Source organism: Zeus faber, assembly GCF_960531495.2.
Source record: "Zeus faber genome assembly, chromosome: 5".
Taxonomy (NCBI): Eukaryota; Metazoa; Chordata; class Actinopteri; order Zeiformes; family Zeidae; genus Zeus; species Zeus faber.
Genome location: NC_137192.1, coordinates 11,619,835 through 11,632,881, shown reverse-complemented (window position 1 = coordinate 11,632,881; position 13,047 = coordinate 11,619,835). Strand labels below are relative to the sequence as shown.

General features: G+C 44.1%; 1 protein-coding gene across 1 annotated transcript in view; it reads right to left on the bottom strand.

Annotated features, from left to right (window-relative positions):
* Window positions 1–4,937, bottom strand: part of adamts9 (ADAM metallopeptidase with thrombospondin type 1 motif, 9) — a gene marked incomplete at both ends in the record, with an annotated part of 51,066 nt that extends 46,129 nt beyond the window's left edge. Inside the window, 3 exons of the mRNA XM_080001416.1 lie at window positions 1,856–2,018; window positions 3,982–4,400; window positions 4,847–4,937. Coding sequence (XP_079857542.1) covers window positions 1,856–2,018; window positions 3,982–4,400; window positions 4,847–4,937 — 673 coding nt within the window. The remainder of the gene's footprint in view (window positions 1–1,855; window positions 2,019–3,981; window positions 4,401–4,846) is intronic.
* Window positions 4,938–13,047: the final 8,110 nt, after the last annotated feature.

Sequence of the window (13,047 nt, the reverse complement as noted above, 5' to 3'; positions counted from 1 at the left end):
GGGGACGGAGCCCCCGTCCCCGGACGCGATAATCCAACCCAAACGTTATTAAATCAGTGTGATCATTTTCAACCAGTATTACACACTCTGCCTCCGGAGAAGGAACGTTCTCCACCCATTCTAGCTCTCCCTGTCTACCCTTAACTGTGAAAGACACGTCAATGGTCTGAGTGGCATTTTTAAGAAGAAAAATAACAAAATTTAAGAAGACCTGTCTCCGTAGAGACTGGGCGTGTTTCAGATTCTCGTCTTTGCAGCCGAGCGCAAAGGTTCTGTTCGGACTCACCATTTTTCCAAATGTTTTTTTTCTTCTGGAAAACAAAACAACAATATTGGTACAAAATAAATATTTGTAAAAACCCACTATTTGTGCTTTTCCGGTATTTGGATACAGCGCCACCCCTACTTTACGTGCTTCAATGTTACTGCTTCCATTCCCACACACGGAACTGCTTGAACGGAACATCGACACCGGCTCGTGTTCACACATTACGCCGATACGGAACATTGCCAGTGGATTTACAGCTTTCATTCCATGTGGGAAAGGGGCTTAACTGGACTGCTGCATTGTGCTGCATGTTTCAACCCAAATGTTTGGAAATACAATTTATAAAATGGGACGAGTTCCTTTCTCGTAACACTCCAATTATCACCATAATGGTACTTGTTGTGCTGTTGTACTATTATAACTTAAATCACATTCATATCTTAATTACCATATTATTAAGATAATATAGAACCATTCACGCTACTTTCCTTTAGATTGACAATTCTCCACTTTGGAAGAGACTCGATATATATACTAATTTAAACGACACTATAATTGCAGCAACTTTGCCTATTTTTTTTTTTACAACGATTTTAAAGATTCTGTAATTACGCTGCGACTTCACACACTTTTTTTATCTCTGCTTTCCAATATCCATTCACAACTCGGCCCTATCAGGTCAGCGTTTCCTGTTGTGGGACAATCACCGTACCATCTCAATTACCGTTACATAATGTGTTCCTGCTGCTGGTGCATATTGGGGACTTGTGGGACGACGCCGGAGAAGAGGCAACGGGTATGTCAAGGCCAAGTGACCGGGGATGAAACACACATACACACACACACAAACTTGTGTTTAAACTCCCTAATAGTGGACTTCTTCTTGGTGGTCAGTGCTACTGTATGAGGCAACAGCAGCATGTCTTGCAGAAGGAGGACACTGGGTGAAGGTTTACTGGAACATACCTTCCAGTCAGCTGACTGACCCAGCTAACTCAATAGTGAAGTCTGAACTCAATTACCAGTCTGTGTGTGAATATATATCTATACATGCTTTAATTTTTAACAGCTCATTACTGTGTGTGTGTGTGTGTGTGTGTGTGTGTGTGTGTGTGTGTGTGTGTGTGTGTGTGTGTGTGTGTGTGTGTGTGTGTGTGTGTGCCTATACACCGTATGTACTGTATGCATGTACGTCAGGGATGAGTGATTCCAATACTGCTATCAGATATTGTCCTAATAACAGAATAAAATATGGCACCAGTTTAGGAGAATATTGCGCTGGAAAAGAGTGATATCAAATATAGATACTGAAGAAAAGTGACTTGATTTCCAGTTTTCTTTCACATTTACTGTATATGCAGGTTGCGTATCTATAATGAGCAAAAAATGATAATATGTCAATCGCTATGTTCAGTCGGCTCAAAACACCCCTTTCCGCTGGTGTGAAAGAAGTACCAATCTATCCAACTTTCAGATCTAATTTACTTTCTAAACTGTGTAACTACATACTGTTCAGCCAAGGTAATGGATTGAATCAGTGCTTGGTATCAGCCAATTTGTCAAGTTTCGGACTCTGAAGAGTCATACCTGAAGTATCACAAGCTGAATCCTCCCCGGCGGCCTGTTTCTTGGGTGCACTCTTCCTGTACACGATGTGAGGTTTGGTGTGTTCTTCTTCATAGTTTTCTCCTTCGTAGCTGTGAAGGGGTTCCACGAAATACTCCCCATCCGGAGACCTGAAAGTGCCAAGCTGGATGGAAGCAAAGTACAGGGGGAGTTAGCCGTCGTTGTTTTCCAAAACAGCACTACTAATTCAGCATGGATTTCTTGCCATCCAGTTGTGCAAGTACAAATGGCCCGTGCAGACTCCCCACACTTTAAGCACAGAAATATGTTGAAATATGTGAATTTGCCCAAGTAAAAGGGTCGAAGGGGCTAATTTTAGGACCTGTGATGTCTATCTGGAAGTGAATAAGACTGTATTTGTTGCTCTTTTGGCAGGCTCAGTGGAAGCCCGGTTACTTTTCAGGCAGTTTGTGATACTAACTAACTTGGAAGTGAAAGATACACCAGAAAAGGAAAGTGCCAGCTGCACAAATGTGGAAAATGTTCATTTTCAGAGGGTCCTGGAAAGATAAGCTACTTTGATATAACATATGCCACCATAAAATTCTGTAAAGTGATCGCCTTTTATTAACCACCGATCAGATGACTGCATTGAAGAAAGATTATGTACAAGAAGAGCCACGTATGAATAATTTCATGAGCTGTAATAAGTGTTCTCTGCGCCTGTCTTGTGACTTTGTGTTCTTGAAAAATTATGTATATAAAGTTTACACTGCATTTTGTTGGATTCACTAATACCTGTCTACTGTGGTTCATCTTACTATACTATGTCATGTTTAACCCGAAATGCACGTTTTGCCCAGCCCATGATACCCCACCTCTGGTACTATCGCAACCGTGATTACGTCATCGGCGCTCGTACTCCCGCGGCACCCGTGTGTGCTGACGTCACCGACCACCATGCGTCAAAACTGACCAGGCAAGCGCCATAAAAGTGTTTTAATAGTAATCTAAATAATAATCATACTACTCTCCCTAACATAAGAATCCACGAAAGTGTATTGACAACAAATATAGTAAACTTTTATCAATAATAATGAGAGTTGTGTCCGTAGAGAGCACAGAGTTAGGATGTGTTGAAATCGCACGGGGAAAGCTCCAACAAATGTTGACAACACCAAAAATCGAGGTCAAGAGAACAAATATATGACATGTCCCTTGATTTTTCGGACTTGAAAGCCTGTGGGGAGATTAAAAAAAAGGACAAAGCACAACGATCTAGCCCTTAGAAAAAAAAAAACCCAAACCACCGGTGAAGGCGCCCAATCGTGCGTAAAGACTTCAGTGGTGAAAGGTTCGACTCTTTTTTGAGATTCGGTTCTTGACGAGTGACTCAGTACTAAAAAATAAATAAATAAATAGAAAATAAAATAAAGAGTCGTTCGATTTTCCAACTCTTCATTCGTATTCAGTTGGTGTAAGGCGCAGGCGAGCGAGGGAGGACGTCCTGTGAATGCTGGCGGTTGGCTCCTGGGCCGCTTTACACTGCATCCGGCAAACGGCAAGGACTTGCCGGATTTCTCATTCATTGCGATGGAGAGTCACAATCCGCATGCGAAAAGCTCCAAACCTCTGCGGTGCGGAATTTCCACATTAGATTAAGGGTCTGAAAGCTTTGAAAGTGTCAACTTTTAAAAACGAAGTATGTTGGTTGCATGTATCAAATAATGACGCTATTTGCGTTGACATTGGGTGCCACCAAATTCACTATCAATACATCTCTTATTATGTGAATGAATTGTGCGTATTTTATTTTAATTGTGGAAGATTTTAACTCTCATTCATTGAAAATGCTGGATGTCCAGCAGAGCACGGGGGGACATACATGGCGGCCGCCAGATGTGGGCTTTGGGGGGTTGAATCGGTTTTCAGATTTGGTGTAAAGCGAGCTGCGGGGAAGGCTTGTGTGAACGAAAGGAACGAACGAACGAAAGGAACGAACGAACGAAAGGAACGAAACGACTATTTTGCCCGGAGTGACTCCCGACTCCGGAATCATTTAAAAACGATCCGTTCGCTACGAACGAATCGTTCGCGAGTTTCGCGTCGGGTAAAAAAAAAAAAAATGAAAGAAGGAAAATACTTACCAATCCGGCGCAAAGGCTGATGACCGCTCCGTGCTCCGTCCGAGCGTTCACATGTCCTTTATAGAAACAGTGTTTCAACTCCGTGTCCTCCTCCTCCTCCTCCATCTCCCCCTCCACCACATCCCCCATCCCCACCTCCTCCTCCGGGGAGAAATCCGTCATGTTCCCCCCTCTGGGCACTCCCAGGACGGTCACCGTGTAGAGGGGGGCGATGAAGCCGGCCTCCAGCGTCAGGTTGAGGTGGAAGCTCCGTCCGAACGCGGAGATCCGGTAGTGGATGTTCTGGGAGCTCCACTGGTCCGAGCGCTCCTCCAAACTCCTCCGCTTCCTCCTGAAGTGCGCGCCGGTGGGGAACCGCTGACCCGCTTCGTCCACACGCACCGGCGTCACCACCTCGTAGGCGCCGGTCTCCTCCGGTACTGAGGAGAAGAAAGTGACGATATCACGGAAAAAATCCAATAATCTCACAATCAGTTGGGAGGGCGGTGGGGGGAGGCATCTAGTACCCACCGTGTTGATCTGGGTGAACTCGATCATTGCATTTCAGTCAACTTTAAGTCTTTTCAAGTCATGGGACCGATGGTTCAACAATTCATTCATTCTACAAGCACTGTTGAAAATGGAAAATAGCCATAAACAATTCACACCCTTCATGCGTGTGTGTGTATGTGTGTGTGTGTTTGTGGAGGGGGGGGGCATTAAACACCCACTTTGGAGACCTGTATGAACTTGATGACTGTACTTCAGTAAACTCTGGACTCCCCAAAAGTCGTTGCAAGTCATGTGCATGGGGCTGAGCGTGGACATAATGATTCATTCATTCTGCACACACTGTTCATAGCATAATGCAAAGTGGTGACTTTACCTCTGCTGGAGTTGAGAAGTAGTATCTCCGTGGTTGCGTGGAGCAGATCGGGGACCAGCAGAAGCCCTAACCCCCAGAGGAGCACATGCATGGTTGTCCACGTTCTGGATGGAGCTGCACGGTCTGAATACTCTAGTCCTCCCGTTAAATTTCCACCGGATTCCGACTCCCTCCCCCGGGTCCGCCTGCCGCATCCACCGACACCGTGTGCTAGTATTATCCGCGGCTCTGGAGCGCTCGCTTCCCGGCCGGTAAAGAGCTTTCTCGGATCCCCTGTGGACCGTGCATACTGCAGAGTGGGGGTGGGCTGCTCAGACAGTCCACTGTGGTGGGCTCCGCTCGGCTCCGCTCTGCTGCAAGGCTCCAGTCCACGGCTCTCCAGTGGAAAAGAGGGTGGGGGGGCGGGATCAACCAGGCAAGGTACATAGAGTGGTGTGGCCACTCCTGTTGCACAAGAGGTGTTCAACATAGGGTCCGGGGACCACACCAGGGGTCCATTCAAGAGGTGCAAGGAGGGCCCCCCCCTGGGAAAAAATATTAATAAGTTGAACTTCAACATTATATGTACAACATGTCACTTTGAGCATAGTAAATATAATATACTATAAATTATATAACTATAAATTACAACTATTAATAAGATCTAACAATGAAAAATCTGATCTCAGATTGGAGTTTCCAGAGACTGAATCTAGGGGGGGGGGGGATCCCCCAGAAAAGGTACAGAGACGTGTGGGCACTCCTGTTGCCCTAGTCATTCTTAACCTGGGGTCCGGGGCCCACACCAGAGATCGCGTCAAAAGGTTCCAGAGGGGTCCCCAGACAAAGATAATGAAAGGTTACGCTTCAATATTAAGATCAGATAAGATAAGATAAGATAAGATAAGATAAGATAAGATAAGATAAGATAAACCTTTATTCGTCCCGCAACGGGAAAATTTACATTGTTACAGCAGCAAAATGTGACAGCAGACAATAGAGAGCATATCAGGATAAGCACTATAAACAATATTTAATATATAGAAGAAAAAAATCATCCTAAATAGGAATAAGAGTACTAAGCGTATTGCACATTTTATATCAGAATCAGGCCTTATGTATTTGACTTTACATATATCTAAACAAAACTACATCTGTTATATCCTGTGTCATGATATGCCAGAGCCTTTGATACAACTTTTAATAAATAAATATAAATCAGATTTTCTTTTTTTAACGGAAGTAACTCAAAAGTAAAAGAAAAAGTCGAAGGTCTCCAAAACAGCATATAGCGAAGTAATTGCAATTACTCGAAAAATGTATTGAAGCACAGTAGCAAAGTATTTGTACTTTGTCACTCTCCACCACTGGATAGGCATTTTACTTGACAGTCCCTACAAAACAGTCAAGTAATCTATCATTTGAAGTCCACACTAGTTGCTGATAAGGACATTGTCAGTGAATAATAGTAATGGTTTTACGAGCCCCAGTATCCTCGTCAAAACAATGGTATAGCCCATAATGTCTTTGTCTGTGCCATTGTTGTGTTGAAGATCAAAGATTGGGCTATCCTGGCAGCCCTGTTGTCCTCTTGAAAAAAGTCAGTTCAATTAGTCATCCATGCCTTATCCACCATATATGAAGTGAAAACATTTTATTGTGTTGATCTTGAAAAAAACATTAAAATTAGTATAAAAACTATCCCAGTCAGTGACTTTATATCTAAGTGGTGCAAAGCATTGTTTGTGAGACAGCAATGTCCCCTCTGGTTAAATACATACGCACAATAAGTACAATATAGTTGCCACACATGGTTTGAGATAAAACTGCCTGTTATCAAACTGTCCAAGAAGCATCACACAAAAACAATGAATCATCTTCTCAGAGCTAGAATACAGTCAAATCATTATTCCATATTACAATAAGTTTCAGTTTGGTTGACCTACAGTCCTCTGCCATCACTCTTGTAATGGTTTGATCTCCATGTCGTCACTCGTAGCAGTGAACCACATCACCACAGGCCCCTGGTGATTGAGTTTCCTGCCCCACGAGACATTATGTGGTGATAAACACTAGCAGATGCCACATACCTTTGGCCATCATTTGTATAGCGCGATCAACACACACACGCACGCACACACGCACGCACGCACGCACGCACGCACGCACGCACACACACACACACACACACACACACACACACACACACACACACACGGACACACTCCCCTGAAGGATGCTAAATTATTTCTGCAGGTGCACAACTAAAATAATAGCCTCGTAGGAAATGCAGAAGAAAAATAGGAATGATGGCGTCTGCCCATGGGAGTCTTCCTGATCCAAGACAGACCTAAGCACGTATTTTGCAGTCACTGTGTTAATACACGCATTATGCAGTATGCCATGAGGTGTTGTGAATCTCACCGACTTAAAGAAGTGGCTTTTAGCACAGGAACAAGCTAATTCGGATCAACCCTTTTAAGAAGTTGCCACAGTTATTCACTTGTAAGGAAGTCCAAGTCTCCAACTCCTCTATCGAGCTTGATGGAAGAAATAACATCTGCATTTCAAGAGGTCATGTGACGCATTAGATCTCTTCCTTCAAGTCCATCTCGTATCTTCAGAAGCCCTCGAATGTCCCACAGCTTTTGTTCTTTAACTTTGGACGTTAAAATGCCAACATGGGCTTTAACGTGGCAATACTTCACAAATTGAGAAGCCTGTTATGTAGAACCTTTCATTTGCAATTAGTCCCTCTTCCGAGAACTCTCAATAAACCTTTTTTTTTTATAGCGCAGGGGTCACGTCACGGGTAAGTAAAAACAGTCAGGAGATCGTTGCCTTGAGGCATTGTCTTAAATTTTTCAGCAACTGCAACTTTAAGTAGTGCGATCACACAAGCTCTGTGTTGTGTTTGGGGTCACAGACCCCTTATTAACATTGTTGTTGTATTTACAATGTAGTTGATGGTCGACTTGAACTCGCTCGTGCTTTGGTGGGCGGCCACCATCTCTAGTGCTTATCATCAATGAAGTGACTTTATTTTCCCTGGTGGATTTCTCATTGGGTCTCTGTATCTATGTGTGTGTGTGTGTGTCTGTGTGTGTGCGTGTGTGTGTGTGTGTGTGTCTGTGAGTGTGTGTGTGTGTGTGTGACATTGGTTTCATTAACATATGGTAAAATGCCACTTCCATTCTAAATGTTATACGCAAGTCTTTCCTTGCATCCCAATATGTTGACAGTACACATCAACGTCGCATTGCAATGAACCCAAGTTCACTGGGCCAAGAAAATCTCCTGGAGTGGGGAAGTGGAGGGAGCGTCCGTGTGTGTGTGTGTGTGTGTGTGTGTGTGTGTGTGTGTGTGTGTGTGTGTGTGTGTGTGTGTGTACCCAGTGGATGGTCAGTGAGGTCAGCAGAGCCAGTTGTGGACAGGCGGCCTCATTTAGACGAGCTAGCAGCAGCATTTCCAGTGTAAACTTCACTTCCCCTGCAGCTCAGATGATAGGGTAGATAAGGAGCAGAAAGCTTGAATGGAGGGCCAAACCCTGGCCTGGGATTTCAAAGAGAGGAACTCTAATTGCAGCGCTTTCAAGATCTTCTTTAACTGCCCCCCCCCCCCCCCCCCCGCTTCCCTCCCCTAGCCACACACACACACACACACACACACACACACACACACACACACACACACACACACACACACACACACACACACACACAGGCTCCCTCCACTTCCCCACTCCAGGAGACTTTTTTGGCCCAGTGAACTTGGGTTCATTGCAATGCGACGTTGATGTGTCCTGTCAACTTACTGGGATGCATGGAAAGACTTGCGTATACCATTTAGAATGGAAGTGGCATTTTACCATATGTAAAAAGGATGTCTTTTGAAATTCCTGGCTGTCAACAATGATTTTCCCGGATTCCACATCAGTATGCTTCAGCAAAATTTCTTTGTTCTTGTTGTTTTATAACCAAAGTTTCTGAGTTATAGGATGGTCCTTGGTTCAACAATCACACAGCATTGTAATTGAATGTTTTGGTTGTATGCATTTATAACCATTATAACCCTTTTTTGATTCCGGTATTTTCCATGTTAGCTATGTATAAGGGTATCTTTGTCTGGGGGCATCCAAAAAAGTATGTCTAAGTGAAAAGTCTAAGTTAAAAGGAGTAGTGGGTGAGTGGGCTCGGTGAGGGTTAGTGTATGATATCAGTGGCTCTGAGAAACCGTCTCTTGTTTATTGCTTCCTTCTGTATAGAACCGCTTGCACCTCAAGCTGTGATAGGGTAAACAACCATGGAAATACATCTCCCTCAGACCTGCAGGCGTATGCATTCAGCAACTGGTGCACCCACGCACATTCATGCACACAAACATTACAAAGCAACAAGGCTTGTCTCAGGCTCACTCACTCTTTTAATTAGTGATGCAGTCGGCAGGCGCTGGAGGCTCTACCGTTGGAGATGGGGGATGTTCTTCAAACAGGCTTTTTGAAGATGTTCCTGGGCCTGGGTAAGTTAAGGTTGGATGCGAAAAACAGAAAAAACAAGCCTCGACTCCTAAAATGCAAATAGGCCTTTGCTGAGCTTTCACAGACCACGAGATAGGCGGTCTGGACACTACCCAAGCAGTGCAGCAGCTGTCAGAGGGTCCTTGCAGAATCTGAACGCTTCCCAGATTCCACTGTTCTCCGCCGAATGGCAACAATAGACCCGAGGCCAGAAAGCAAATTAATCTGGGCTCTGGGGTCACCGGATTGGGAGAGAGAGAGAAGAAGTCATGGCAGAGCCACTGTAGTAGATAGCAGTGCCACATAACGTGTGTGCAACGACAACCACTCACATTACAGCGCAGAGAGTTCCACAAAGCTCTCAGCGATTCCACGAACTGCTCTGTTTACACTACTACTAGTAGGACAAGCGAAGACCTGATGAGTCATTTTCCCTTCACTACAGGCTTTGTAAAAGGGCATATACAACATCATTGTGCCAAGTGCACCATAAGAAGGATGTTAGGCATGGGAGTCATGGTGGTGATGTTGTGGTGGTTGGGGGTGTGTGGGTAGCGCGGACTTGGGAGATGTTGTTCTAAGACACCGTAGACATTCAAACTTTCGTTCAAACTTCACTACAGATAATTTGAGGTCAAATATCGTTTCACACGTTCCTGATGTCAATTGCAGTGGCACGCACCGGCCCCCGGTCGCCGTCGCTCGTTGGCCCAAGCTTCAAGGGGAAGAGGACATTATGGTGACCTAATCACTGTCAGCTGTGAGAGAAACTGGGGGGGGGGGCTGGATATCTTGACACCCTTTTAACAACCTAACTTTGTGTGCGGACACGTGAGAGCTGGGGCAAGAGCATGAGAGTGTGTGAAGAACGGAAAGAAGGAATGAGGGGCTGCATGGGGAGGTGTGGGGTTATCGCCTTTCCCCGTTTGAAAAAGAGTTTTATTTAACATTCCTCGCCTCCACTGAAATACAGCTAGCTCTTGTTCAATACCAGATTTAGCGGCCGCTTCGCAAAACCAGTATCTCAACTGAAAAACAACTTATTTGATGGTGCTTTTTTGATCCCCTCGGGGAGAAACTCAGCTGAAAGGCGGCCATGCAAGGTGTCGACCAGGGTCTCCAATTGGCCCAACCTGTCTTTGCAAGTGAAAAGAATCACACTCAAAAACAACCAGGAATCACTACAGTCTCTATTCCTTGCAATACATTTTCCATTTTTGCATGAGATATACAGTAATAACTAAGAGTACGTTCTCCCGCTACCGTAGGTCTGATCAGATCATTACATTTACATACATGTATGCATTTACCAACAGAACACCAGATGCTTTACACAGCCAGTAGAGCTAGTAGTTACCGGACTTCTGCATCTTTAACACACAAACTGCATGTCCATCTGACCAGGCTCTGCCCCTTTTTGTCGTGTTAGATATATTTTTGTGTTATGGGTCAGGGGCCGTATTTTGCCACTGTCGGGCCAGGGAAGACAGTTTTAGCAGTTTCCTGCTGGCGTGTAGCTGTTTAAAGGCGTCGTCAGCGGCAGAGAGAAACCAGCAAGCTCACTATAAATGACAGGCACACGGCAGTGCTCACAGGGACCCCGCTGGATTCAGGCAGGGAAAGCCTGGCCACAAGCAGTACAATATGGTTGATCTCAATGCATAATTCCCCCGATAAGATTTCAGTCGTAGTAGATCATATCATTGTTGGTTGATATTGGCATAGTCCCGTTTGGCTTGGCCTTTACCGATGCAATGTGTGAGATGAAGAATTTACCTGGCTAAAGGACATTTTGCATGTGGACATTCTGCACCAAAGACATCAGGATGGAGCTGTTTTTCATTTACAACGGGGATGAACCACAGGGAAATTCCTGAAAAAACTCTTAATCGTTTCAATATGGTGTATGGGATACAATAATTACCAAACTTAACAAAATGCAGAAAACATTTGGCCTATACATGTATAATCAGGCCATACTTTAAAAAAAATATAATATATTGTTTACATGCAATATAAACATTTTATACAAAACATTCAAACCCATGATTGAATGACCCCCACCCATAATCCATTCAGGATTTTTCAGCACAAACTTTGTCACCCTTGTTAAACCAGTTAACCTCCCGAGGAAATATGTTTTATTAAAGTCAGAGAAAGTGAGCAGTTACAGTATTCAAGTTAATATAATTTCAAATGTTAAAAGATCGGAGTCATGAGGTCACAAGGGAAGCAAAACACCTTTTCGAAACACTCCGACCCGCTCAATCGGTGTCTGTCTATAAGGTCAAAGCCATCGGCCGCTATAAACATTGCTTTTCTTGGGTTTGCATTTCTGTTTTTAGAACCAGGGCTTCACAGATACAGGAAGTATCTCATGTCAGACGAAAAGAACTCCCTCAGATCAGATCCCAAGGAAGAGCGTGTGTCTGAGAAATAATCCTTAGGTTATGGGGTCTGTTACAAGCAAAGGAATTTGAGAAGCCAATGAAACATTTTGTGGTACTTGGGATGTATTTCAATAATGACACAAATACTACAGAATGAAACCTGTTGCTGAGAAGCGTGTATAACATCTGTGTATGCAGCGACACTTTCGGGAAGGGTTTACACAAAGTGTAGTCACTGAGTATCAACATTGTTTACTGTTGATACTACATTTCCATCGGAGTGGTTGTAAAGCATTGCCGACATTACAACTCCTGATGGTGAGTTCGTGGAGCGGTCATGTGAACACTTGACCACAGCGATATTGCCCGGGCTCTGGGTCAGTTTGGGTATTTCCACTATGGGCAGCTGAGCCTCTGGACGATTTTGCTCGGCTGTAACTGTGCAGTTTGGGAAATGTCCAGGTCCTGTAAGCGATATCACTGGAGCTTTCACGCAAGCTTATTAAGTTGGGGCTTTGGACCCAGGGGAGGAGGCATGCGAACCGAGGGGATCAGCTTTTCCTGCCATTGCTGGGCCTTTTGCTCTACTCTAGCTGCGGTGTTTTTTAACATCTACTCACACATAGCTGGACCTCATGGTCAGTTCCAGCAGAGGTCAAGTCATATTGTATGCCTGTTACGTCTGACATACATCTCCTTTATGTGAGTCCTTTTAGCGTTTTGAAATGTTTTTGAAACCTTTAGGCGTTTACCTATCCATTGTTCTTGCAATTTGCAGGATATTCACCTGTTCTTCAATAACCCACCCCATAAGCACCTCACTACAACTCTGACTTGATCAATGATGATGATCAATAGCGTATCATATCAAACTATCAATCATACCAACAAAGTCCAAACCACACAAATTGTCATTGACTCTTCAATAGTCACCCTTGATGTCGTAGAACCTTTTTCATGCAGGAAAGCTGGGATGATACCCAGTATAGCATAGCATCCCAGTATATCATTCCAGTACTATGTATTTTTGTTTGGCATTGATTGATCTAGCTTTAATATTGTATGACATGGTTTTATACAGTCTTCGAAAATTTGCTTGTCTTGAGGTATTGCCACTGGCTATCAGCAAATCAATCACGTGAACGAATCTGATTTCATACATGGGCCTATTAAAATGCAACTTGCCTGCCACCCTCTTGCATGTATGGCTGTATGAAGTTGTGTTAATCCAACCATCAGTCCAGTTCCACCCTACTATACCAATGTTATAGCTTATACTAATGAGCGTGGCCTGTCCTGCTAATTCGCTTTTGCCG